Here is a 25,187-nt window from a genome sequence, read left to right on the forward strand (position 1 = left end):
TGTAGGCCACCACACGGACGAGGGGGGCAGGGACAGAGAAAAGGGGACTTGGGGTGGAAGAGGAGGGTAATGTAGTTAAGGTATTGGTACAGAGCTCCAGAAATAACCCAACTAATTGTACAACTCTCTTGCTCCCCTTTCCCTCTTCAGCTGCGTGCCAAGGTCTTTGACCTTATCATCCACCTCACTGGTTCCGGAAGAATCCTTTCCGCCCCCCGTGGCTACCAAAGCTCCAACCAATACATAGAGCACAGCAGCAGACCATCTTCAGCCTCCGACTAACAGCCAAGCGCCACAACCATTTAGGATTGATCCCAGTAGAGCGCCCAAGTGGCTCAAACTGCCAGGTATGTTCTAATCAGCCCCAGTGTGGGCCCAGTGGTTCCTTAACAAAGCTTAGTCTGAGGACCCCAGGACCCCTAGAGAGGCCCGGGGCCTCCCAGAAACCCACATGTGACAGCAGTACATACAGTCAATAGAGATGCTGCCTCTGGATTTGCATTCTCTGCACGCAAGCAAACGTCCCCTGTAACGCATTCCCAGGGAGCACCCGTGACAGTATTTTATGTTTTGGACAGAGCCATAAATGTTAGCAACTTTTTCATGTGTGCACAAGTTTCACATGGGGCATCTGAGAGGAATGTGCTCACTCTGTGTCCCCTGCAGCATTCCTCCATGGTTAGACAGTTCCATGCCCATGAGGGGGCCACAAGGGCCTCTTGTCTCCTGAGCACTAATGCATCACAGCCCCAGATGAAGCACAACACTCATGCAAGCACATTCACGCAAACATCCAAAGACCGTGGCACGGCATTGTATATTCACAGCACATTCAAATATTTTATTGGCATCAATAAAAAGTTATGCGCATGCCTGATAACTCCTGTGGCTGAAGTGTAGATAATGTTCTCATCAATCTCATGTTTTTGGAACAATGACAACAACAAAAAACTGTTTCTGATGTGATTGGTTTTTCCATCTTCTGAAATCTAGATGCACATGGTCTTTCAGGTAAAGGGAGCAACAACCTACAGTGTTAGTAACAGTAAATGGTTTCATGCAGACATTTATAGTAGAAGTTAGTTTTATGTGCCACGGAAGGCTGAAACTTAGTTGAAGCTCACGCGCGTAGGCTTTCAAATAGACAAATGTTGTTCAAGTCATCCCAGAAGAGGCCTGCATTTAGAAAAGGGCGTATTATGATGACTTGTCACAGACGGGACCTTAGTTTGGACTCGAGAAGAAAGGAGCTTTTGAGAAGACAGAAAGTTGGAGAGATGGGAGAAACTGTGTCATTCCAACAGAGAAAAAGCAACCACTGACTACTGAGTGAAGAATTAGGAGAAATCCAAGATCCATGATCCCTCACACACGCTCACAGAGAATCTTCAGACCCACGCAAATCACTCTGCCTCTGAAAAGCATTGCACTGAGCAGCAATAACTTCAGAGACTTATGAGAGGTTTAGAACATCTTCAGGTTGGACTTAGTATTTTCCAACATTTCGTCTTAGTTATACAATTGACCAGGTTACATGTGCTTCTACAAAAATAAAATACAATTATATTCATTGTTACTGCAGGCAGATATCTAAAAGAAACAGATCCTGTGTGAAACGCTGTGTAGAGACCAGCCAGGAGGCTGGAGACACATCAGTCCGTGTCTCCTGGGAAAAGCCTCTCACTGCAGAACTTCTCCAAAGCGTCTCGACTGGCTGTCGACACTCCCTGCCTTTAATGTATGATCAAGAAAAGCTTTAACTCATTACTCTCTTTAACGCCCCTCCCCATTCTTGTCCTAACTGCTTTCGTATGTTTAATAATACTGTCTTCAGATGTAATTTGTTCCACTAAGATGCATAAGTAGAAAAGTTGTACAGTAGTGTATAACTTGTAGTACAGGGACATCCAACAGCCCATCCCGAGGAGAAGCCAAAAAACAAAAAAGAAAAGAGCCATTCCACAGAAGTGTTTTTATTCTGTGTGCCACAACAGGTGGGAACAGTCCAAATCGAAGAGACTGACAAATACAATAGCAATGGACAAAAATACACTTTTTTTTTTTTTTTTTTTAAAGAGTTTCACTGCTTTTTCCAACAAGATATTCTGTTGTCAAATTAACTCATTCAAAGGAAAAGACAGAGCATGGCATGTTTTACATGAAATATTGCAACGATTAACCCGAGACAAAAAAGCTTCTTTTCAGCCCAAGAAGCCTTCATGGCATTATTAAACTAAACATTCTTCACCCAAACACACCACCTCCTTTAATGCCTGTGAAACACAAATCCAGCATGAACCTGACTAAAAAGGTGCTGGGTCAAATTCCAGGCGCTGTCCTTGAGCACCTCGGTGAGCCTGGATTTCTGACTTTCACCTAAGTTGCTTCCAGCTGTATGAGAGCAGCGTTTGTAAGTGAGTCACCCGAGAGCCACACAAATAAATAGTGTGAGGTGTTGTACAGCTATGCTGACTCACAGTCAAGACACGTCGGTCGACTGCACCGCTGGTGGAAAACCATCAGAGCCACTCGGGTTAGAAAACCCCACATTACCCTCTCCCTTGTAGGCCCGACTTCCCCCTCTGCTGTGATGAAAGTAGAGAAAGCACCTCTCCTACTCGCCTCTTTTGTTTATTTACCTTCAGAATTACACCCTGCTCCTCTTGGACCATGTTCCAATGTGTTTTGTTATGTTTCCTCTCAAATAGAATATCTACGCGTGTGGTCTCCGACTATGTTTGGCTAGCACATGCACACATACGTGCACACACACTCCCATTCAACTTTCCCCCCTGTGCCAGAGGTCCCCTTTGCCCTTCCCCCCACCTTTAACTAAACATCGCAGGACAGCAAAAGGGAACTTCAAAGTGGCCGGAGGGGGTACTCCTTTTTTCCTGGCACTTGTCATCATCTAAGGGACTGGCTGCTCCCCTTATTACTCTAATTGCTTCCAACTGCTCCTGGAGGCTTTGATGAAGGGCGCCACGGAGCATGCTGGAAGCACCTGTTGTTGCACGGACGAGCACAGGTGGCCCTTATTGGCGGCGGTGTGCAGACACTAACAGAACTTTCTACTTAAAATCACAAAGCTCAAACTAATATAGAAGGGAAGTCTTGGTGTTCCTCGGCTTGGAGTAATAATAAAAATGCAGTGGGACTGTAAATATAAACAGTGATGGAAACCATTCAGCTCAGAAACGGTAATAAAGCGTCGCCATGAAGGCAGTGCTGTGGCTCCATCTAGTGGCGTCTCTGTGCTAGAAGTCCAGGAGCTGCATTGGGGAGAGAAAGATGTTAAAAGACTGAGAGAGAATTACAACAAAATACATATGACAATAAAATAAAAGTTAATAAAAAATTTTAAAAACATTCAGGATTGAAGCATGTTGCAGTTCATCAATTATAATCACGCATCTTAACTTTGAGCGACATACCAGCTGAGGTAGAATTTTTTCAAAATGTTCGATGTCGACCTGGTCGCAGTCCTCGGATTCAGCTTGTTTCTGTGATCTCACAGCTGCCTCTTGAAATGAGACGAAGGAATAAGTTGTATTATAATGCAGTAATGTAGTAATCCATCAGCTAAACTGAGCCATCGGGTGAAACGAGACACTTATTATTCCAGCAGCCGAAGGCGGCAGATGATTTCAGATTGTTGCCACAAACCAAAATACAATTTTACTGGTTTGTGTTTTTGATGTTTGGGACAACGCTTGAAATCCCATTTGGTGAGGAGAAATGTGACAAAATTGGCCTGACATATACATTTTAATTGAAAATTATAAAGGGAGGAAATACAAAATGACAGATATAGACAAAGTTGCGAGGAAAAGAAAGCAGAAGAAAAGAGAGATGAGAAAAGAGCTTGTGAATAAAATGTACAAGCACAGTAGAATATACTGTCGGTAGAAGAGGGAAAGTGAGAAGTAATACAAGAATTAGAGGGATCACTTGGCAAAAGAGCGACTGTGCACTTGTTCTCAAGGCTTTAGAGTCTTCTGTCAGCCATATGTCGTGAAACAACACTTCTCTGAAGCAGCAGCAGAAAAGATGCTGACTCCTGTTGAAGCCACCCAGAAGAGATATCTCACAGCTGGCCTTACACAACCACATCAGAAGTTTTTCCAAAAAGCCTCGGCAGTGCAGAGTGTGAGCGAAACGTATCTATCAAAAAGACTCACGTGAAAGACATGTATGTCTGTTGATGAATATTAATTCATATATTGTCACTGTGCACAGATCAACAGAAATGAACGAGCATTCAAGACAGAGTATATACCTAACTTTATGGACTACTAAGGCCAGAGGTTTTGAGGCTGAATGACAGAAGATATGTGGCCATGAGTGGACGGACACTTCCATGTCTCCTCTGATGTCTGTATTTAAATGATGATAATCCTGGGTGTGAGTTTCTCGAAGCAGAGAGGCGGCAGAAAGAGGACTGCAACCTATCCAGCGAGGTAGAATGCTGGCATTGTCTGGTTCATCGCAACGTCATGGTTTTGATCACTTTAATTGAACACGCTGCACTGTAATGAAAAATCTAAATTTAACCTAAGAATTGATCTCCTAGTTATGAGTTTATAATGTCTTTAGTTCAGAGTACTACTGGTTCCAGAATATAACAATCACTTGGCCTTGAGGGCATTCAATCTGAAATCTGCAACTGTGAAGAAGTTAGACTCCTCTGCAGTATGATGTTATAGTAGCTGGCGCCTCTGGCTCACAGGGAGAACATCCCTGATTGGAGCTCACATGTGGGGGTTGCAGGTGGGTTTTCTCCTCTGATTTCCTTCAGAGACTATTGGGTTGGTCTATCAAAAATGACACTACTTTTATGTGCTTGCTTGCTTGTTATTTGCTTGATGTTGGATAGCTGATGTTGTAAAGACTACATTGCAAAACTGCATTTTCTGCTGATGTCCCTCAGTAAAACAACTGTGAAGAGAAGTGTTTCTTACCTTGGACAAAGACTTTCAGCATCTCAGCCATGAGCAGTGTAGCGTCACCACCAACTATGATACAATAAAAACATGTTAAACGCACAAAATCTGCTGAAAAGGATTTGTAGGAAGTCACGAGCAGATATTTGTTTAACTCACGTTTAGTTTTTTCTTCTTTGAAGAAACCACACAGCAGTTTGCTGATGGTTTCCTGCAGAAAATAACACAGTCACTGTTTGATATAAACATATAACACGTAGAGTTTAATGCTAAAAGGCCAATATCTCACTCTTAAAACAAAATGTTTATGCTTAAATGTACTCCACGTCCAAACAAAGGTGTATTCAAAAAGCGGCTATTTGCCGCTTTCACTAAGCAAATCAAGTAAACCTGGAGAAGTTGTTCAAAAACAACTGACTGAGTTAAATCAATAAGAACCATGCTTTAATTCGGCCATCATGAAGAAACTTTAGGTCTCCTGAATATTAAAGTTAAATAGGAAAAACGCTGTTGCTCATACCTTTTTAAAACACACTTCAGCCTCTTCTTCCGCCATGTTGTGACGCGACAGAGAAACTTGGCGCTCTACGCAGCGATTGGCTGATAATGCGTGACGTAATATGCGTCAGTGCGATTTTCTTTATTTTTTATTTTTTATTCCAGACTTATCGCCATCCACTTTAGAAAGCCGTGGTTTTTTATTAACGTTTTCTGTCAAATTAAATCAACACACCAGAATGTTTTTGCTTAACTGAAACACAACTTAAAGTCCACCTAATTCCTGTTTTATTAATCCTGTGTTTATCCTGTTTGTGTTTTAATATTTGTGGGTTCTTTCAATATTGAGTATTTCAAATGGGGATAAACTGCAAACATTAAAATAGTCTTCCATTTAAGTCAAAACACAAGTGAAATGATGCTGGTAATGTCAAAGAGAATGTCAAAATATGTAGCAGTGATGTGGAAATTACAATATTAACATTTACATTTTAGTTACTAATAACTGATAAACATAAAGGTGTTATTTTTTATTTTTTTTATCAAAGTTCAGTTATTGCTTAATTGTTTCAGTTATTACATAATCTTGGTCCTATTTTCTGCTGGTTGACTTAACTGCTTCTTTTAATATGGTTGTATAACTCCTTCAGACAGGCTGGAGCTCAGGATTCTCATATCAATGGGTGATGTGTGTTCAGATGATTATGACTGATTTATTTACTCTCACTGTGTAAGCTTGGGTTACCCTCACACAATCAGCTTTTGTACGAACTCGTGGTATCGTATCATTATCAGTGATACCACCTTTTGCTCGGAAATTGATTGGAAAAAACGTCACTGGTATAACACATTACTCTGGCTGTTTTCACCTTCAATGTGGCAAAGTTTGTTTATCACGGAATGCATCATCTGGAAAGATTATTTCTCATGTGTATTTCTAAATGACAGGTGGTATCACATCAGCTTTTTGGAGCTTTCAGAAACTTTTTACATTCATGAATGCACTAAAACTTCCATTGTGATCAAGGTTTAGCATGATATTTTAATTTAGTACAAAAAATAATAATAACAGATAAATATTTTTAATAAAAAATGTCTTTGTTATGCATACAACAATTAGGAAAAATGAACAACAGCGTTTGTGTTTTTGTGAAAAAACATTTATTCTTTGAATATTCAAATATTCATGAGCAGCAGCTTTAAAATGAGAAGCAACTTAAAGCTGTCATAATGCTATACTTTTTTGACAGTCCCAGGTAAAAATGACCACATCACGTAGAAAAAAGAAACTTAAGAAAGAGCTGGATCACAATAGACTGAGCTTGTGTCCTTTAAAAAAAGAAATATTTACAAACCTTTATCCTTGTCAAACAGATCATTAAACTATGCAAAGTACAGCCTTATTAACTTGGCACTCAGCCGATGCTGACATTACGTGTACATATATGAGTATGATTATTCTCACACAGGACGTAGAAGCAGTATATTCAAATCTATCAAAGATTTTTGTTCACTCATTGGAATCATCATCTTCTAGCCACTGAGCATCTTCGAGGATGTAGCCCAGGCCCATGGAGCGCCGTGGTGGCGCTCTACTGGAGACTGCGATGACGTTCTCTTCTGGGTCCTCTCCAGTCTGTCGGAAAGATCGCAACATTTGCACTTGATGTTCAATTCGAATTTCTATCTGCAAGTTGAAAGTTTCGACTTCAAAGCCTTCACAAAAACCGTGTGAACAACAGAAGAAGATAAATAAAGTCGTGCTCACCATTGGACTGACGAATCGCTTCACATTCACTTCGGTCCCTCCAATATAGTGAGGCCCTGCCCAGTCTGCTCTGTCTGCATCATCCTCTGAAGAAAACCTCACAAAAGCCACGGACTTACTTTCCCGGGATCCCTGCTTTTTCACCTGCATCCAGTTTAACAAATGGAATTTGTTTATTTAAGTAAGACATTCTCTGTGGGGGGGGGGGGGGATGCTCAGAAAAAAAAAAGGTTAAAATCAATGTTTCTTTCTGTCTTTACCTTACATCCGATGATGTTGCCCCATTCTCTGAAGTAAGCCTGGATATAGCCTTCATTTAAGTAGGGATTCAGGCCCGTAATAACTAACCCATGGTCCTGTAAAGGGCAGACAACTTTAAGCAGGGACATTAACAGAAAAGGAACAAAAAGCAAAATCATTGCTACTTTTGTCAAAAAGCATGAAATTAAGTGATGAGTCTGAAACAACGGTTATACCAGTTCACATGTTTTAGCCAACTCGGCTATGTATTTCTTGGGTAGACTGATGTACACTCTTTTCTTTATTTCCCCCTGCACTTCCATGTTACCTGTAGGGTCAGATAGAGAATTTTAACATTGTGCACACAAAATGCAAGCACAAATCTGAACACAGATATGTTCTGATCTCATATTCTTAGGAGGTAAAAAGAGAATTTATGAAATTTGACTTACCGGATGTCATTTTTGAGAATATGATTGGAGTATTTGCAGCTGTTCAAAGTAGCTGAAAGTATAGATGAAGCCCATCACCCCATGAAGCGGGATTATATACTATTCCTCTGTGTCACGACACAAAAGTCTCCTCCTCCTTGTCATTGTTTATGCATGTGAAATTCCATTCCAAAGCAAATGTTTCTTCGAAGTAGTCAAAGGCTGCCCCGACTTGTTAATCAGCATTTGACTGAAAATGGCATGTTTTCAGGGGATGGCTGACATTTCTGAGCACTTGGTAATGATGGACTAGACAAATTGTCGTGTCTGTCTGGCGGTACTGAGATAACTTATTTTATCTGTGGCAGTTTGACAGGTGTTCAGCGAAATTGTACAAAATTCTTAGCTTCGTTGGTCATTGTTTACTCTGAGAACTATGAACAAATAAGAACTCCTGTCCAATTCTTTTCACTGGTCACCAGAGTCTGACACAATTTGCAAATATCTACTTTTTCCTTTTGATTTCCAGACATCAGTTACTTGTTATTTCCAGCAAATAACATTGATACATTGAAGGCATAGTTGTCTGCAGACCGATTCAATCATGAGTTGTTTAGCAGCTGCAGTCATTTTTGTCCATCCATCCATCCATCTTCTATCCCGCTTATCCAGTTCAGGGTCGTGGGGTGCTGGAGCCAATCCCAGCCTACTGTTGGCGAGGACAGGATACACCTTGTGCAGGTCGCCAGTCTGTCACAGGGCAAACACACACATATAGACAGACAACCACACACACACTCACATTCACACCTAGGGGCAATCACCAATTGATCTCACATGCATGTTTTTGGACTGTGGGAGGATACCGGAGAACCCCGGAGGAAACCCACACACATACGTTGGAGAATATGCAAACTCCACGCAGAAAGGCCCTGGGTCGATCCCACGACCTTCTCGCGATGAGGCGAGAGCGCTCACCACTGCGGCTTATAATTCTAGTCCCATAAAGCCCATAAATCAGTCTTCTTTTTCTTCCAAGTCAAATATTCTTCTTCTCAACAATGCAGGTCTAAAACAAGAAGAAACAATAGTTGGTGACTTCGCTTTACTCTACTGTTCTTGAACCAAAACCTGACCTGCGCGACTTCACTTGTCTTTATCATGTCATACCCAAAAAAAAAAGATGGCAATTACAAAAACAAAAAGCACTGCAAAGAAGTCCTACATTTCTCACACTTTATCTGGAAAATGTGTCCAAACAGATTAGATTCATAAGTGTTCGGCCAAGGGTATCTGTGCATCCCTGTTTCTATCATGGCAGCCTGCGAGCAATAACGCATAACCACAAGCCAGTTTTTGTTTGTTTATTCATCATTTTATTTAAGATAGCAAGAATGATTTATTTTACAAACTAATTTTGTTGACACAAACCCGCCACTCTTCTGAGATCCACGAGAACGTGGAAGAGGAACAATGAGCAATGTTTGGAATGCATAAATAAAAGAAACAACATGTCCATTCATGGGACAGAAAGGGGAGTCCTCATTAAAATTACACAGCCAGTGTCTATATTTTCCATTAGATACACCCCAGAAAAAGAAAATGTCCATAAGGTGGTTTATGTGTGAGTTAAATTATGTTCCAGCATGTTGTGAAACTCGTTCGGCCGTGAGCTGAGGGAAGAATAAAAACAGGAAAACATTTCATATGAATACAGTTGATTTGTCAAAGCGATTAAGTTCTACTGTAGAGAACACCTACCTTAACTGTGTGGGGAAACCAGCTCATTTTGTTCAGAAAGCACTTGTACTTTGGAGATGAGAAACTTTTTGTCCATGCCCTCCTGTATTTGAGATTAAATGTACGTAATCAGCATCAACGTATTGTAGGCATTAAATATCCACATTGGTCTGTGTTGGATTGGTCAAAACTTCATCGAATTCTTGTGCAGATATTCAGAATATGAAGTGAATGGATTCTAGTTATTTGACTTGTTTTAAGGGGAGAACATGCAAACTCAAAACAGAAAGGCCCTCCTGGTAGTTGAACGCTTCCCATGCACCACCATGCAGCCCCAGTTTTCATTATTCATGTTAAAACGCTACAACTGAATGAAGTTGTGTTACTTCAGTCCTGGTTGGTTTGAAGTTTTACATTTCAAAACATTTGACTTCTCAAATATGTACTACCCAATCTGCTCTGCATTATCCACCATGTAGTGAAATAATGTATGAATCATTCCAGTGTTTTATTGTGTGCACGTCAGTGACGTCGTATGATAAAGAGAAAGGAAAACACACATTTTCAATTTGCTTTTCTACCAGCCCAATGATCCTCCGTTGGCCATCAACAATTTGGGTCTGAATGTATATGACAATTCTGAAAAATATGGTTGACAAAAGAGATTTCATCACACACTTTGAAAGCGTAAACGTTGTTCAAATGCGTCTGAACCGATGTGAGGAATATTTGTAAAAAAACCGACAGAAATACAAGACATTGTTTAAAAAAAAGGAAAAAAAAACAGTCACTCACAGAAACACTCCAGAGGTGAGAAATAAGAACAGCGGCTGCTCTACCAGATACTTGTAGGCCCAGCTGAGCCAAGACAAAATTGGGTGAGTGTTTTTCAACTTCTGAGCCCAGAGCCAACTTGATTCATACATCGCGGTGAGATTCCTGAACGGGCCGCAGCATGATGAGGGTTTGATCCTGTGCGAGGCAGACAGAAAGCTTCTGAGTGCGTATAGTCCAAAAAGAAACATGCAATGCAGCGATCCTATTTTAAATCAATATGACGTATGTAAAAAATAAACAAATCCCATGTAAGCTGCAGAACCAACAAAGTATTAGCAATACGTGATCAATTTACTCACTTTTAAGAAGATCTAAGACAGGTTTGTCATGAAGAGTTTCTTCATATTCTCTCTATTTGTAGTAGTAACCCCTTTAAATTGAACCTGTATCGTTTTTTTCCTTGCTGTGCTGCAGAGTATACATGATGAAACTATCTTTATTTCCCCCAAACCAAATTACTTCAGAAAATCATTACAATCCCAACATAAAGACAGTCTTAATCAAACCTATTTTTGTGCAAAATACAGTGAAATGTCCAAAAAACTTCTCCTGTCGCTGTTTGCATTTTGCTTTTCTTTGGCAAACTCACACTTTTGCGTGGCTTTGAAGCTAACACTCGTTTGCTGGAACAATGTGGTTATCTTTCATGACGGCGTGCGTCACTGATGTCTCAGCCTGGGTCTCCGTGTCGTATCCTAAGACTAAAAATCTTAATTGATGTATGCGCAGCGGGAATTCCTTTTTCATGGAATTTGTAACAGTTGGAAAAACTTTTTTTACAACAACAACATTTCTAAAGTTTCCACTTCTAAAGTAAGTAATGCTGGTTACGGACAAACGTTTTTTTTTTTTTTGTCATTCAAATCTGTTTTTAGAAAACTATGTGGCTGATCGTGCACACAATGCTTTTAGGAAACAGCCTGTGGGCCAGTAATGAGAGGAACTCACATCCAAAGGGTGTAGGTGACAGACGCTGCTGCTCCGAGAAATGACGGGAAGCACAACAGAGAGAGGAACAGGGTTGTCATTTGAGTGGCTCTCCAGGGCTTTCTGGAGGCCTGATAGTTACACAAGACACTGCTCTGTAGAAGAAAAAACACACACACACACACACACATCGCTTAGTGTCTTTGACTTTTTATGATAATTTATGTACGGCAATTTGTTTTTCGCACGAGTTGCTTTTTTTTTTCCTTTTTCTTTTTTTTTAGGATTATTTATGGACAACCTTTCGTTTTCGCATTTTTTTTGTACCAACCTTCTTTATGTAAAACAACACAAACAGTTTTGTTATCTGTACGGCAGGTAGCAGTGGGGCGAACAGCACTCCGAGCCTGGGAAGAACAACAGATAATGGTATCCATGTTTCTTGTCGTATGTGTGACACATTTCAAACATATTTCGTAGAGTTACCAAGTAAGAGTTTGTCCATATATGAGCTCAAGCACGTTGCGTGCGATGTCAAACACCGGCTTCCTCTTCCTCCTCACCAATCTCCTGGAAAACAGTCTTGAAAGAAAAGAAGTCTGGCCGTGACTTTGAGTTTTACGGTGAACAACAGGTTGTCGCCACTTGACTGAGAGGTGAGGCAAACACTTGCCTCCATAAGTACTCTCCGGTTAAAGTGTAAAGTGATGTGAAGATGAAGTCCATGAGAAGCAACCGGTAGAGTTCTTGTCCAACAAAACTCTCCCAACACTGCAGAAATACACAAAGGGGAAGGATAAGTTGAGTGACATCATTATTATCATCATTTTTAAAAAAATAATTTATTCGAGCGTCTATAATCTAGAAAATTAGAGTGGGTCGTAGTCCAGACTCAGGGTTGATGGTTGACTTCTGTGAGAGCAAAGGTCTGCAACCTTCATGACCAAAAGAGCCTTTTCTGTCACTTCACACGAAACAAAATTCATCTGGAGCCATAAAACATGTTTAACCTTTAAATTGAAGGCGATGCAGCACATGAAGTTGTAAGGTTGTAAGGTTGTGCCATATGTGTAAATCTTTTTTTTTTTTTTTTTTTTATGTATTAGCCATTACAAATCTTTTCAGCTTTTCTGTATCTTTTCCTTGTTTTTTAGTGGTTCAAGCTGATTTAAAAATGTAAACCGTTATATTCCATTTGAGCCATTTAACAGGCTTAAGTCATTTTCAAAAGGTGTAAAAAAAATGAATAAATAAATAAACACGTGAACCTCTTCCCATCACAACTTTGGACCAGACAGAGATTGCACCTTTGGTACCTCCTGGCTGGGGTTTGTGTAGTGGGCTAATAACTAAGATGTAAAAATATATTTATGAAAGAAACCAAAGCTCGTAATGATACCGTGTGAGGCAACAAAGTTATATTGTTCAGAAAGTTAAAGATGACAAGCAAAATAACCCAATTCCATCAGAAACAGAGAGAATAGGTCACTGAAATTTTAATGATGTGTTTGGGTCTTAAGAGTGATCAGATCTTAAGACCCAAACACATCATTAAAATTTCAGTGACCTATCCTCTCTGTTTGGGTCTTAAGAGTGATCAGATCTTTCGAACAAAGGCTTTTACAGTCCTGTCGCAGTCAGACATCTCAATACTTATTTGCATATTGTCACAATGTTCCTTAGAAAGAAGCCTGTCGCATAACTCAGAGTAGCTGTTTCGGAAAGGTATATATGATAATGATAGTCACCTGTAAACCACGACTTTCTGGTTCCACAGCAATCCTCCCAAGCCAGCGGTAACATAACACTCCAATGATGCTGATCTTCAGCAAAAGATTTCTATGAAAATCAGGTCGAAATAATGACATCACCAAAAAGGCATGACAAAAGTTGAGACATCACAATACAATCAAACTTTTTGGGTTATTATCCATTTATTTAGCTGAATACGACATAATTCCCACCAGGCCTTAGCATAGAATTTCTATCTTGCTTGGAAAAATGTATCAGTTACATCATGGGGTTTTTTTGCAATGGGCCAAAATTTCTGAAGGTTTTATGACACAATGAAAATTGTAGGGGGACCACAATTAATCTAAGCTGAACATACTGTACCTGCAGATAATTTTTTACAAATGACAAGGAAACAGCACAAGGAGTTCAGATATAGATGTCTGTGCATGACAAAAGAAATACAATGTTCTTGGAGGGTTGGACTGTGTAGTGTACAGGAAGTTAGGATATTTTTAATTTAATTTAATTTAATTTAATTTAATTTAATTTAATTTAATTTAATTTAATTTAATTTAATTTAATTTAATTTAATTGTGTTTAATTGTATTTTATTGTATTTTATTGTATTTTATTCATTTACATAAATAAACAAATACCTTTTTTTTTTTTTTTAAATAATCATGATATGAACCAGCATTAATTGTGTGAAAATGAACAGCAGTTCAAATAGCAACAATGTAGCCTATGTTTTAACAGGAAAATAGTCAGGAGAAGAAGATTCACTGCAGTATATTTTTGTTACCTGACGATGGAGATATAGACACGTACAACCGGTGAATCATTGTTGATGCATGCGAGGTTGAAGAGTCCCGGGAGCAGCAGGTTGATGAGTGACACGGCGGCAGACAAAAGCAACAAGAGCTGCTGTTCAGCGTCTTTGAGAGGATCCCCGTGAATGGTGGCCTGTCGAGAAAATGCAAATTAAAAGTGAGGTGCAGATCTGCACGACTGCTTCGTTGCCTTGCGATGAGTACGAGACCTTGTCTAGTGCGATGAGCAGCCAAAAAAACTGTGGTGGAAAAAGAATTCAGTTTAAAGTATGATGAATAAAAGTTATTAACATCGGCCAAATAACTCAAACAACTTCAATTCATTATAGTTTGGACACCAATAAATAATCAGAGCTACAGTGAGAGGCAATGTGCTTCATCTGGTTGGGGTTAGGGCCGGGGAAGCGCCCACAAGGGAGCTATGGCTCAGTTGATATGATAATGTGAGATATTGAAATCTATCCATCTGCTACACCACTATGTGCAACACCCAGTTGAGCAACTTTACAGTCACCAAATAACCGCAAATGTTTTTGGACTGTGAAAGGAAACCAGAGTACCTCCAGAACCAGAGAAGCCCCCCAAGCCTGGATTCAAAACCAGGTCTGTTCTGGCTGTGAGGTAAGAGTGCTAACCACGACACACCGTGCAGCTCCTTGATAGTGAAATCAAAGTTCTTTTTCTCCCAAATAAAAATGTGGGAATCAATCTGAGGAATCCCAACTGAGAGTTGGAATCATGTTTGCCCGTGTTCTCACATTCATATCTCCTTCTGAAACAATAGCAGACAAAAAAGAAAAAAGAAAAAGAAATGCATGAACCAACTTACAGGAAAGACAAAAGGAGAAGTACATAGAATGTCGTGAAAGGTACATTTTCATATTTCTTTTTTTGTTTTTCAGATGAGCTTGTGAAGCTGTTACCTATGCTGAACAGGACACGGAATCTGCCATGCATGGTTGTAGTTTGTTGTGCAGCTGCTGCAGCATTTTTCTCTAACCTCTGACAGGTAGTGGATTCCCAAGGCTCCCAGGAAGATGCTGGCCAGACAGATGATCCACAACAGCATGTGAACCATAAAGCGTGAGAGTCGCTGCATGCAGCTTTGCGAGTTTTCTCCTCTGATCCTCTCAGACAGCTGCTCCTGTGAAAAGATCAGCCTTTATGAGGTCGACACAGCACCATTTAACCTTGACTGTTTTTTTTTTGTTTGTTTTTTTAAATCTTTTGACACTAGTGACATCTACAAAGTAACTTACTATATTTCGAACATGCATGTTAAATAGACTGCGTCACTGTAAAAATGTACGGATTAAATCTTGTAACATGAGTGTGACAGAGTCCAAGTCTATGAAATTACATCACAGTTATGCTTCAGTGATTCTGCCAGAATATGCAAATAGTTGCCTACTCTTAGCTCAGTGCTGATTTTCTCAGATTGAAGTCTGACAGAAATCCTTTTGCTGACTTTAAAGTCCCAGGAGCAGAAAACCTTCACTGCCAGATTTCCATTGGACTTGAGGACATGGAAATGCTTCCCAAGGGACTTTGATATGCTGCAAAGAGAACAGCGTCACCAATAAACATGACACACCTGCCAGGACTACAGTGAAAATAGATGCACATGTTATTCACACACCTGTAGACCAGGATGATGCAGATAATGAAGAAGGCAACGGCGATGGTGAAGAAATACGCCGTGGGTATGCTGTACCCGTAAGTGTCGCAGTCGGACTGGTAATCGATGGACTCCGGGTTTAACTCAACAGCCGGACAAGTGTCAATGGAGGCGTTGCTGTAGTAGCCATAAAACATCAAACTCTGTGAGAGATAACCCTGTTCAAGGTGAGAAATTAAAAGCGAGAACTGGTTGAAAAGCGATCCCGATACGAAGTGCGTGGGTGTAAAGTGCAAAGATCAGACCATGCCAGTGACGAGCCAAACACCGGGGAAGACGTCAAGCTCGTGGTCGTACGGGGGACCGGCGGGAGGAGGGTGGACGGCTTGAGGGAAGACCACAAACAAGCCATTGATGATGAAAATCAGGAGGTTCAAAAACAGAAGGGTTCTCAGAAACAGGAAGTAGGAGAGCACTCCGGTGCCGTGGCGACCGCTCAGCCTCTTCATGGGTGAATGCCACAGCTGGAGGGAACCGAAGATGCCGAGGCAGCTGAGCAGGCAGCGACGCCAAGTCTGAGGGGCAAGATTCTGTCAGCGCGTCGCAGGTACACAACGAAAAGAGTTTCCTCACCGAACAAACTTTGAGTCACCCTTGAGATGTGCATGCTGAGATTGAGGCAGCATGGAAGATTTGTGATGGGCTTCGACGTTTCAGCACTGAAAGCAAGCTTTCTGGAAAGGTTTAAAAAGAAAGAGAGAGAATTTAAAGCCTATGTTAAAATGTGAAGCAATGCCGTGAGTTCACTTTCTCGTGGTGTTTGTGTCACGTGCACCTGATTTCTATTTTATCTGCCAGGCTGAGGGGCATGGCTCGCAGTTTATGTATGCCATCAGTCACTGAAAGGCCTCGGAGGGTGCACACCAACGGATCCTCGTGGCTTCCTGTGAAACAGAAGTTATTCCACATTATTCCGTTGCACCGGTTGAATGATGCCGACGCAGCTTCAACGACAAACCGCCGGCTTTGCGGCTTCTACTCACCTTCGGTACTGACTTCCTCCACCACTGCTCGGACGACGTGATCCCGGATTGGCCTGAAGGACTCTGGAGGATCATGGGATGTGAGCTGACGCGGGCGTAGCTGAGACGAGTGCCTTGCCCGATGGGAAACTGCGGCAGAATGAGGTCATTATTTTAACAGTTTGAATGCACGCGTTCATCACGGTTCACCTGCAGTGGAAGTATGGATTCTCACTCGCGGTTCGACTCGGCATTGAGGAGAGCACGCTCAGTGTTGCAGCTGACCAGTGGTGGCTCTGCGGAGCGCTGAGCTCATCGCTGTCAGAATCGTCCTCGCTTGTGGTTGACAGGAAATCTAAAAATAACACAATTTGAAACGTTTCAGAACCCCCAGCCAGCAGCAGCATCCACGCAACAGCATTTTGTTTTCTAACTTTTCTTATTGTTTCAGGGTTGTTTTTTTTTGTTTTTTTTTTAATTACATGGGATAGGTTATTATGACGTGACAAGCACACTTTTTGTACCTCTGCTTTCTCGAAACACTTCCATCTGCAGGGTTCCGGGGCACCACTGCTTGTTTGCTCCCGGATCTCCGAGGTAATTCTCCTCACCTGATCCATCCTCGCCCAGGTTTCTGCAAATGTGTAAAATGAGTGCTATCCACAGGTCCCGATGGCTTCTCCATGCGCACACATAGTGCAGCGATATGGTGTCTTAAACATTTGTAACATGGGTTTTGTGTTAATCGAATGCAGATGCATTTTTTTTTATTTCTGAACTGAATGCTAAACTGCGAGAACAAGAAAAGGTGTTTCACTAAAGAGTGACTGACCGATGGCACTGGCTACATTCTGCAGCTATCATTTCAAAAAAACAACACAAACGTTTATGAATAACTAGAGACATGCTGAATTTCAAATGCTCACTTTACTGAGATGGAATAGAATTTTTGGGGTACATATACTTTTATAAGTTTTCTTTTCAAATATGTGATTCCAGTTGTACTTAGATACAGTTTACATCATTGTTTGTTGTTTCAACAGAGACAATTTCCGCTTTGAATCGACATTGGTTTGCAAAATTGGCAGTGTGGAGCATTGGTTAGTGCTGGCAGCGAAATTGTGTTGGGTTCAAATCCCAGCCTGGACCTTACTGTGTATCCTTTTCAGCAGTTTATTGTGTGTTGACTTCAGCATTTTGAAGACAACTTTTACTTGTTGCTCATTACTAGTCAGGAAATATAAGAATACTTCAGTACGGTTTTCTTTCCACTTTTGTGAGTAACACACTGTTTAAGCAAAAGAAGTGGTTAAACCATTGCTAACTAATATTAATATTCTACTTAGTGCATCTTAAGACAAGCAAAAGTTTTGTTTTGCATATTATTTGCACACCGTTTGATGCTTCCCAAACATTAAATATAAAGTTGAACTTACTCGTAGTCAGAATCCGACCCACTGGTGTCGATACCGAAGCTCACACTGTGTGCCATGACTCCTGGCGACCAGCACACACTGTCAATGCAATAAGTTCAAATCTCCAACCTTGGCGTTTTCCCACAGCCACTTCTCAAATACATTCAGACATTGAGCAGCTCTGTTTCCTGTGACATCTTCATGTAAAACAACTCTGCTATCAGATTTGATCACATCAGCAACTTCCTCATTCAAAGGTGGCAGAAATGAAAGACAAATGCAAATGCGAGACCGTTGCCTTCGTGTTTGTTAGTTTTTTGATTGTTTTGTTTTGAGAAGTCAACTGCACATCCTCGAGATCATGCCCGCATCTAATGAAGTGCAGGATAAGGTCTTAAAAAGCCATGAAAATAAAATCATTAGTAACTGTAGAATTATCTTCAAAAAGTAGGAATAAAGTTAATCCCTCCACGCTGCAAGTCGGTCGTCTGATGTATCATGGCAACACTGAAGGGGCTCAGGGGGAATCAAGAGGCCCCTTCAATCCCCTCGCAAAGAGACGATCGCATCTTTTCACCAGGTATTGTGAAGTATTATGCAAAAAAACCTAAAAGGGCTGCTCAGTGCAGGGAAAACTGTGTTTCGATCGCCATTCGAGCTGTTTGCATTTCCCTTTTTGGGACCTCGATTTGTAGTTTACGTCAGCTTCAAGAACAATTGTGCAGACAGATTGAACAAGTAAGAACAATTTATTAGAATGAAACATTGACAACAATTTGTATGACGGTTGCGTTAACCAAAGACAGAACTGGTGTGAAGACAATCGCACCGTGTCAACTGTTGCACTTTCACAATCAGTCATCTCCATCTGGCGGTGGTACGGAACCACAATAGAATGTAAAACCAATCAATGCAGTCAGACACTTCAGCTCGTGATACAAAAGATACTATAGGTCAGGATTAAGTTTTTAAAACGATGTATCTGAGCATCTATGCTTTCTATAACGTAAGTGCACAAAATCAACACCAGCAATAATCTTACTGTACTGTTACTGTTACTGTAGTAGTAACATGAATAGATAAAAAAGATTTAAGTCTGGCTAAAGTGTCACCATCTTCTCCTGCAAAAAAAAAAAAAAAAGCCATTTTATTTCCCTCAGTTGCTTCTCAGTTCACTGGGGGTCACTTTACACGTCAGGCAACAATTAATAAACCCCTTTTTTTGAATTTGAAAACATTCTAATTGTTACTGTTGACAACTGCTGTTATTTTTTTCCCATTTGATCATCTTACTGTCAGTGGGAAATGTGTTTCCAAAAAGCTTTGTGGAAAATTCAATTCTTCTTATTGTTCTCACTATGATTATTTTTGGACAATTAAAGTTATGGTCAGACCCGACAAATCCTTTTGGATATCACTTCATAAAAGTACCGTACACACACAAACACACACACACACACACACACACTGGCAGAAATCACAGGGATGGATTAAAGACTAAGTGAGTAGTAATTTTAAACAATGCATCTTTTATGTTATATCTTTGACTTGGCCGCACAGTTTATGTCAAGTTTACAGAAGACATAATGGTGCTCTTGTGATTTTCATATTACTCTGATTCATTTATGTTGCAGTGTTGCACAAAAGGCTCAGAAATCAACATGTGTAATGGGATACTTTTGCACTACATGTTTAAAGGTACACAGTTTTTAATTGTATGTTTTTTCATCGCATTGAGAGCAAACATATTCATCAGTAATGATGTCATCTCAAATCACAACATTGTGATCTGTTTGCCTGTTTTCTCTTCTAGTTGACATTTGCATTACAAGATAAGGTATTAAGACACTGAAATATTACCAATATTGAATTGTTTACAAAACAATAGACTTTTCAACAATGACACAGCAGTGCAGTCAACACTATAAGCATCCATACATCAATATGTCCATCTTCTACATTGCTTCATTTAAAGTAGGAGGGCGTCCATCTGGTATTAACCTATGATCATCTAAAGTGAGATGCTGACCATTGCTCTTCCATGCGGCTCGCTATAAGCATTCAATAATAACCCTCATGAATATAACACATTTTGCACACAACGGATTGCACACCAATCATGCTGCTTCTTATATTCTTATATTTTCATATTAAAACATAAACACTTCTTTTTACCTACTGTACTTTTGCGCGTCTTTTTATTTATGTCATAATGTGCATAGTTTTTACCTATCTTGCACTGTTTTCTTTTACATGTTGCTGGCATTCTATGTGGACAACAGAGAAGGAATTCCATTGTAATGTGGGAAACGTAATTTTCTGATGTGCAAATGACAATAAACTTTGAATTTCATTACATTCACTAAAATGTACAGACTGCTACTAATAGAACGAGCCAACACGGTTGAAAGCTGGGGAGGAAATAGTGACTAAACACCGCCACCTAGTGTTGAACACTGGCATTGCCCTATTGAAATACTTCACCTGGGGGAAGTTGTCTGATTTCCCAGGCGTACATGAACGCCCCGCAACAAGGGGCGGTCTTTAAAAGTTTGTCAGGAAGCTTCACGTCAAACCGAAACTTCCTTCTTCTGACAGGAACAACCCCCCCCCCCAAAAAAAAAAAAAAAAAAAAAGTTTTCAGCTCCTTCAAAATTCGCTGTGTTTTTAATTTCTACGGGTGAAAGATGCAGGGCAGTGCTTACGGAGCCTCTCTGGCCGGCGGAGCCTTCGACGCGGAGAGTTTCCTAAAGCAGCCGCAGACGATCCTGCGCTGCCTCAGCTGGGTGAGTGGCTCTGCCGCCGTTCAAACGTTAGCATCGGACTTAACAGATGTTCGCCCCGAACTCGCCACTTGACGACATACCTCGATATCAGTACGCTCCGCAGACACGGGACTCAAACCCCCCCGTCTGGTTGACACGTGAGATAAACTTGAAACGGGAGTGTAAAGGGCAGTGTTTGGTTAGTAGTTGGTGGGAGCTAACGGCAGGTAGCATGTCAAGCTGCTGTGTCACGGCAGACTTTCACCTGACGGTTAACGCAACGCTGAATCACTTTATAACGCCTGGATTATTCTACGGTGGTAAATCGCAGCAAAACGTGGCGAAAACGCGTCGTTGCTGTCTTCTTTCCGAGCCTGCTGCACGAGATCAGGAAATGAAATCCTCGCCACCGTCATCTGTTGTCACCTGCGGGTCGGGTAAAGGCTGCACGCGGAGCAGATTCATGATTTATCATTGAACTTCATCCCCAAGTACAACAAAACAATCTGTGTGTGAATCATTCACTGGATTCATACCCTCTCATGATGCCTTTTGTTTTTGTTTTTTTTAAAGTATTACTTGTCTTCACTGTCACTCTGTAAACAAAGAGACATATTTGGGAGTGATCTGTCCAAAAGCATTAAATCAGTAAATCCTCTACACGTGGTCTTCAGCTAAACATTTGGACTCGAACCTTGAGGGGAAAAAGTGGACCAATAAACCCTTTAAAACAGGGGGTGTGAAACATAAGGCCCGTGGGCTTAAACCGGCCGGCAAGAGGCTCCAATCCTCAAACCACCCAGCAAATTTTAAACCTTGGCCTGAATGTGGCCCCTGAACTGAAATGTGTTATTTAAAGTTGTCTTTGTTTTTTTTTTTTTATTAAAGCATGCAGTAAATTGCCTGGTTTATCCCAGTAAGCGGTAACACTTATTTTATCATCAGAATGTATTAGAATGATTTGTTGTGAACCAGAAGATGTGGTGTCTTCAGTATTAAAGTGACCCTTCACCTGCTGGTCTGAACTAGTACGGACCAGTATTGGGGGCCATTGATGGAAGGAGAAAAAAAAAAAAACCTTCATGCGCTTCATAAAAAGTAGAAAATCAAAGTTGATTTTTTTTTTTTTTTTTTTTAATAACACATTTAATAAGCACCCTGGGATCCGTGCCTTTGTGTTTTGTATTCGACGAACTTCCGCGACAGAGAAGTACTGTCTCTTATATGATATATATATTTTTTTTTTTTCTTACCAGCTTCACAGATGTTGAGTCCTTTTTTTTTTTTTTTTTTTTTTTTTTTTTTAACTCTTGTGATACAAATCATGTGATAGGAATCAAGTGCTCCTGCAGCTGTTAGACACCACCTTCCCCCCGTGCGTCTCTTTGTTGCAGTTGTTTTCTATTGTGGTCTTCGCCACCATCACGGGAGAAGGATATATCAACAACGCGACGAAGGGGGAGTCCCACTGCATGTTCAACAGCAGCGACGGCGCCTGTAGCTTTGCGGTGGGACTCGGCATCCTGGCCTTCTTGGGCTGTGTTGCGTTTCTCATCCTGGATGCCTACTTCCCACAAATCAGCAATGCCAAAGACAGGAAGTACATTGTGATCGGGGATTTGGTCTTCACGGGTGAGCCGCTTTTCATTTTCTCCCGCTTTTCCGGAATAAACGAAATCTTGCCATCACTTCTTACCCTCGACGTGTCTCCTTTTCTCCTCGGGACAGGGGCTTGGACTTTACTGTGGTTCATCTGCTTCTGCATCCTGTCGAACCAGTGGGGAAAGACCACTGACTCGATAAGGGGGGATTCCGCCCGGGCCGTCATAACCTTCTCCTTCTTCTCCATCTTGACCTGGGTGAGCTCTGCATTCCCTCCACATGTAGCCCAGTGACCGGGGAAAGACATGTTGACACTGCACATATCAGCAAGCCATCACTGTATAGAGAGTACATGCTTTTTAACCCTCTAGATGCTTTATATTTATGATTGTACAACCTGTCAGTGGACTCGGTCTTCATCGTGTTAAAGACCTGGTGCAACGACATTTAGTGTGAGTAAAGGAAAAAACTTTGAGCGCAGCAACTGCTTTAATCTTTCATGTACCATGTTTTCCAGACTGTAAGTCACACTTTGTTTTTTCTCTGTTGTATGGCAGAATGTACATGCCTCCAGATTTCACTGTATGACAACAGAATGCTGCTGCTGCAGCATCACACAAAAACCTCAGTGATTATCATATTTGACCAACAGGCAAGCAAATGTCCCCAAAAAGAAAAAGACACACGCCAGAATTTATACTGGAGCAATTCTTTGGAAAAAGTGTGCAATGGACACGGAGCAGCGGAAGAAGTTCAGAGAGTCTGATAGACATTGTGATTAGAGAAAACCAAAGAAACTGTAGCTGGAGGAAGAGCTGGCAGGCGTCTCGACAGTGTTACGTCTGGGTAGGGAACCATTACAACGACTTGGTTTTTTTTTTTCTCCCCTTCGTGATGCATTTCATGACTGATCCGACTTCTACTCAGCCTCAGGTGGGATTTCTAGTCTGGAAAGTACCGAACTTTCACCGTGATATGAACGAGCAGTTTCGAAATTGAGGAAATCTTTTTTTTTTTTTTTTTTCCCTAAATTCAAAATCCCCCCTCTCCGGTGTTATTTTGGATACACACTTCAATATGTCTGTCCAGCCAGAAGGACAGTCGGTCACATTCACACATATTGGCAAGTTTAAACAAGCAATCAGCCAGTTCTGGGATTACTGGAGAAACAGCCCTTCAACCCAAACTGGAGACATTCTCCCCAGTGAGACTTTCTAACTCCGACCGCACTGATTCTCTTGTCATAATTGCCACATCCTCTAGAGGGCACTAGAAAAATCAACCCATGAAATGTTGCCTCTGAGCACAGGGGCCACATGCAGCTCAATTTAATCTTGAGTGGGTAGGATTGGTGAAATAATGCCGTGATAAGCTTTTTAAATTTAAACTTAAAGTTGTTTTTTTTTTTTGGTGGGAAAATGTTGATCACACATCCCAACTTCTTTTTTTTTTCTTTCTTTTTTCTAATCTCCTGATCAATTGGATCTCCCTCCCTCAGGCTGCCTTGTTCTACCTTGCATATGGACGATATCGCCAGGGAGTGACCGACTTCAACCAGGAGTACAGTGACCCGGCCCACGACAGCAGCTCTGCCTACCCGCCCTCCTCCTACCCCAGCAGCGGCCCCACCGGCTACCAGCAGTCGCCCTTCTCCAACACCCAGGAGCAGCCGGGAGAGTACCAGCCTCCATCTTACTGAAAAAAATAAAAGATGAACATTCACCAGGAATATATATATATATATATATATATTTTTTTTTTTCTTTTTAAATAAAGACATCTGCCAATGGTTCCATTTCCACCCTGAACTGTTCCCTTGCACTCCTGCTTTGTGTTTGCCTATTTTTAGGGGCGCTGGTATTCTGTCACTTTGATTTGTTTTTTGCTGCGGCAGGTTAAAGTTCCCGGCGGCAGGTGAAATGGTTTTGTGTTGTTTTAGAGGCTACTGTCTCAGTCAAACATGGGATTAATGACACTTTCCTTTTTTTTTTTTTTTTTTTCCTTCTATACCAAAAACAACTCGCTGTTCCAGTGCCCCCTGTTGTTTGTGTTTTGAGAGCCAAAGTGCCAAACAAATAGCTCAGCCATCAGCTTTTCTTTTGAGAAATGTGTTCACAATTTGAAACATTGACAGTCACCGCTCGGTGAACATACGTGTGTATTCATGACTCGCATTTACGTATACCAGTTCAACAACCGTACTGCTTCAATCCAATAGCCACAGCAAGCTTCAGTTTATTAATCACTTTGTGCAATGGAAATATTCCCACGGATAACTACTGCAGTGCTGTGTTTATTTGACTTAAAAAAAAAAAAGAAATAAAATACCACTAAAAACAACTTATGCACTGAACAACAGTTTCATTTTTGTGGTTTAACGTTTTAAATCCTTTTGTACTTTACTTGTTTAGACTGTTTTGATTTTTGAAATTGCAAAAGCCTAATGCGCCTCTTGAGTGTCGGCAACTGCTTGTGCCATATTTTATACCACTTTATGGCACACTGGTGACATATTTATTATCTGGTGTTGAAGGATACATGACAAATGATCCTTTGTTTTTTTTTTTCCCCGCTCCATCACATATCCATCTTGTGCTCTGCAGTTGGGACATTTGTCTCTAGAGTCATTTCCCAATACAAGTGCCTTAACACAGTGTCCTGTATCACTCAGGTGTGCCAAATAAAAGCTTTTGGTTTTTTGAACCTCTGGCTGTGTGCTTTGTGTTTTCGAACTACATCCTCCCCAACCCTCGTTGAAGCTCCTGTGCGCTCCTTTGACAAATATTTGACTAGCGATTGCGCTGGCGAGCGTGAAAC

The 25,187-nt window shown here is 41.0% G+C and overlaps 4 protein-coding genes across 6 annotated transcripts; 1 reads left to right on the top strand and 3 right to left on the bottom strand.

Annotated features, from left to right (window-relative positions):
• Nucleotides 1-1,952: 1,952 nt before the first annotated feature.
• On the bottom strand, nucleotides 1,953-5,506 carry cenpx (centromere protein X). The gene is made up of 5 exons (XM_080488527.1): nucleotides 5,464-5,506; nucleotides 5,103-5,154; nucleotides 4,962-5,015; nucleotides 3,435-3,523; nucleotides 1,953-3,272 (listed from the first exon to the last, which is right to left on the bottom strand). Exons 1-5 carry the CDS (start codon nucleotides 5,497-5,499, stop codon nucleotides 3,258-3,260), a joined length of 246 nt encoding a protein of 81 aa, XP_080344653.1. The 5' UTR covers nucleotides 5,500-5,506; the 3' UTR covers nucleotides 1,953-3,257.
• A 1,226-nt stretch (nucleotides 5,507-6,732) lies between these two features.
• On the bottom strand, nucleotides 6,733-7,911 carry LOC308124322 (ribonucleoprotein RB97D; the record flags this gene model as incomplete). The annotated part of the gene is made up of 5 exons (XM_080487241.1): nucleotides 6,733-7,077; nucleotides 7,210-7,353; nucleotides 7,470-7,565; nucleotides 7,686-7,777; nucleotides 7,902-7,911. 5 exons carry the CDS (start codon nucleotides 7,909-7,911, stop codon nucleotides 6,952-6,954), a joined length of 468 nt encoding a protein of 155 aa, XP_080343367.1. The 3' UTR covers nucleotides 6,733-6,951.
• Nucleotides 7,912-9,229: 1,318 nt separating this feature from the next.
• Nucleotides 9,230-18,243, bottom strand: tmc6a (transmembrane channel-like 6a). 3 transcript variants are annotated; one of them, XM_080487976.1, is made up of 20 exons: nucleotides 18,025-18,243; nucleotides 17,113-17,222; nucleotides 16,824-16,943; nucleotides 16,610-16,738; nucleotides 16,402-16,510; nucleotides 16,219-16,300; nucleotides 15,872-16,141; nucleotides 15,588-15,784; nucleotides 15,360-15,504; nucleotides 14,949-15,092; nucleotides 13,921-14,081; nucleotides 13,133-13,223; nucleotides 12,058-12,155; nucleotides 11,871-11,966; nucleotides 11,716-11,791; nucleotides 11,406-11,539; nucleotides 10,416-10,592; nucleotides 10,181-10,259; nucleotides 9,642-9,723; nucleotides 9,230-9,553 (listed from the first exon to the last, which is right to left on the bottom strand). In XM_080487976.1, exons 1-19 carry the CDS (start codon nucleotides 18,078-18,080, stop codon nucleotides 9,643-9,645), a joined length of 2,355 nt encoding a protein of 784 aa, XP_080344102.1. In that variant the 5' UTR covers nucleotides 18,081-18,243; the 3' UTR covers nucleotides 9,230-9,553; nucleotide 9,642. The 3 variants fall into 3 exon arrangements, 2 of the variants coding, with proteins under 2 accessions (XP_080344102.1, XP_080344103.1); XR_013936326.1 differs by having other exon boundaries at nucleotides 9,250-9,553; nucleotides 13,133-13,207; XM_080487977.1 differs by having other exon boundaries at nucleotides 9,250-9,553; nucleotides 15,417-15,504.
• A 2,327-nt stretch (nucleotides 18,244-20,570) lies between these two features.
• On the top strand, nucleotides 20,571-24,674 carry syngr2a (synaptogyrin 2a). Its single transcript, XM_080487978.1, has 4 exons — nucleotides 20,571-20,789; nucleotides 22,163-22,400; nucleotides 22,497-22,627; nucleotides 23,869-24,674. Exons 1-4 carry the CDS (start codon nucleotides 20,691-20,693, stop codon nucleotides 24,067-24,069), a joined length of 669 nt encoding a protein of 222 aa, XP_080344104.1. The 5' UTR covers nucleotides 20,571-20,690; the 3' UTR covers nucleotides 24,070-24,674.
• The last annotated feature ends 513 nt before the right edge of the window (nucleotides 24,675-25,187 follow it).

The sequence above is a fragment of the Lipophrys pholis genome (assembly GCF_963383615.2).
Source record: "Lipophrys pholis genome assembly, chromosome: 19".
NCBI lineage: Eukaryota > Metazoa > Chordata > Actinopteri > Blenniiformes > Blenniidae > Lipophrys > Lipophrys pholis.

Excerpts from the sequence above, each read along its gene's own strand:
- syngr2a (XM_080487978.1), top strand. The coding sequence starts at position 20,691 with ATGCAGGGCAGTGCTTACGGAGCCTCTCTGGCCGGCGGAGCCTTCGAC. Across the intron at positions 22,401-22,496 it reads CGGGGATTTGGTCTTCACGG|GGGCTTGGACTTTACTGTGG; the intron begins GTGAGCCGCTTT and ends TCCTCGGGACAG. Across the intron at positions 22,628-23,868 it reads TCTTCTCCATCTTGACCTGG|GCTGCCTTGTTCTACCTTGC; the intron begins GTGAGCTCTGCA and ends TCCCTCCCTCAG.
- tmc6a (XM_080487976.1), bottom strand. The coding sequence starts at position 18,080 with ATGGCACACAGTGTGAGCTTCGGTATCGACACCAGTGGGTCGGATTCT. Across the intron at positions 16,511-16,609 it reads GGAGGAAGTCAGTACCGAAG|GAAGCCACGAGGATCCGTTG; the intron begins GTGAGTAGAAGC and ends TCTGTTTCACAG. Across the intron at positions 15,505-15,587 it reads TGCATCATCCTGGTCTACAG|CATATCAAAGTCCCTTGGGA; the intron begins GTGTGTGAATAA and ends TTCTCTTTGCAG.
- cenpx (XM_080488527.1), bottom strand. The coding sequence starts at position 5,499 with ATGGCGGAAGAAGAGGCTGAAGTGTGTTTTAAAAAG. Across the intron at positions 5,155-5,463 it reads CTGAAGTGTGTTTTAAAAAG|GAAACCATCAGCAAACTGCT; the intron begins GTATGAGCAACA and ends TATTTTCTGCAG. Across the intron at positions 5,016-5,102 it reads CAAAGAAGAAAAAACTAAAC|TTGGTGGTGACGCTACACTG; the intron begins GTGAGTTAAACA and ends ATTGTATCATAG.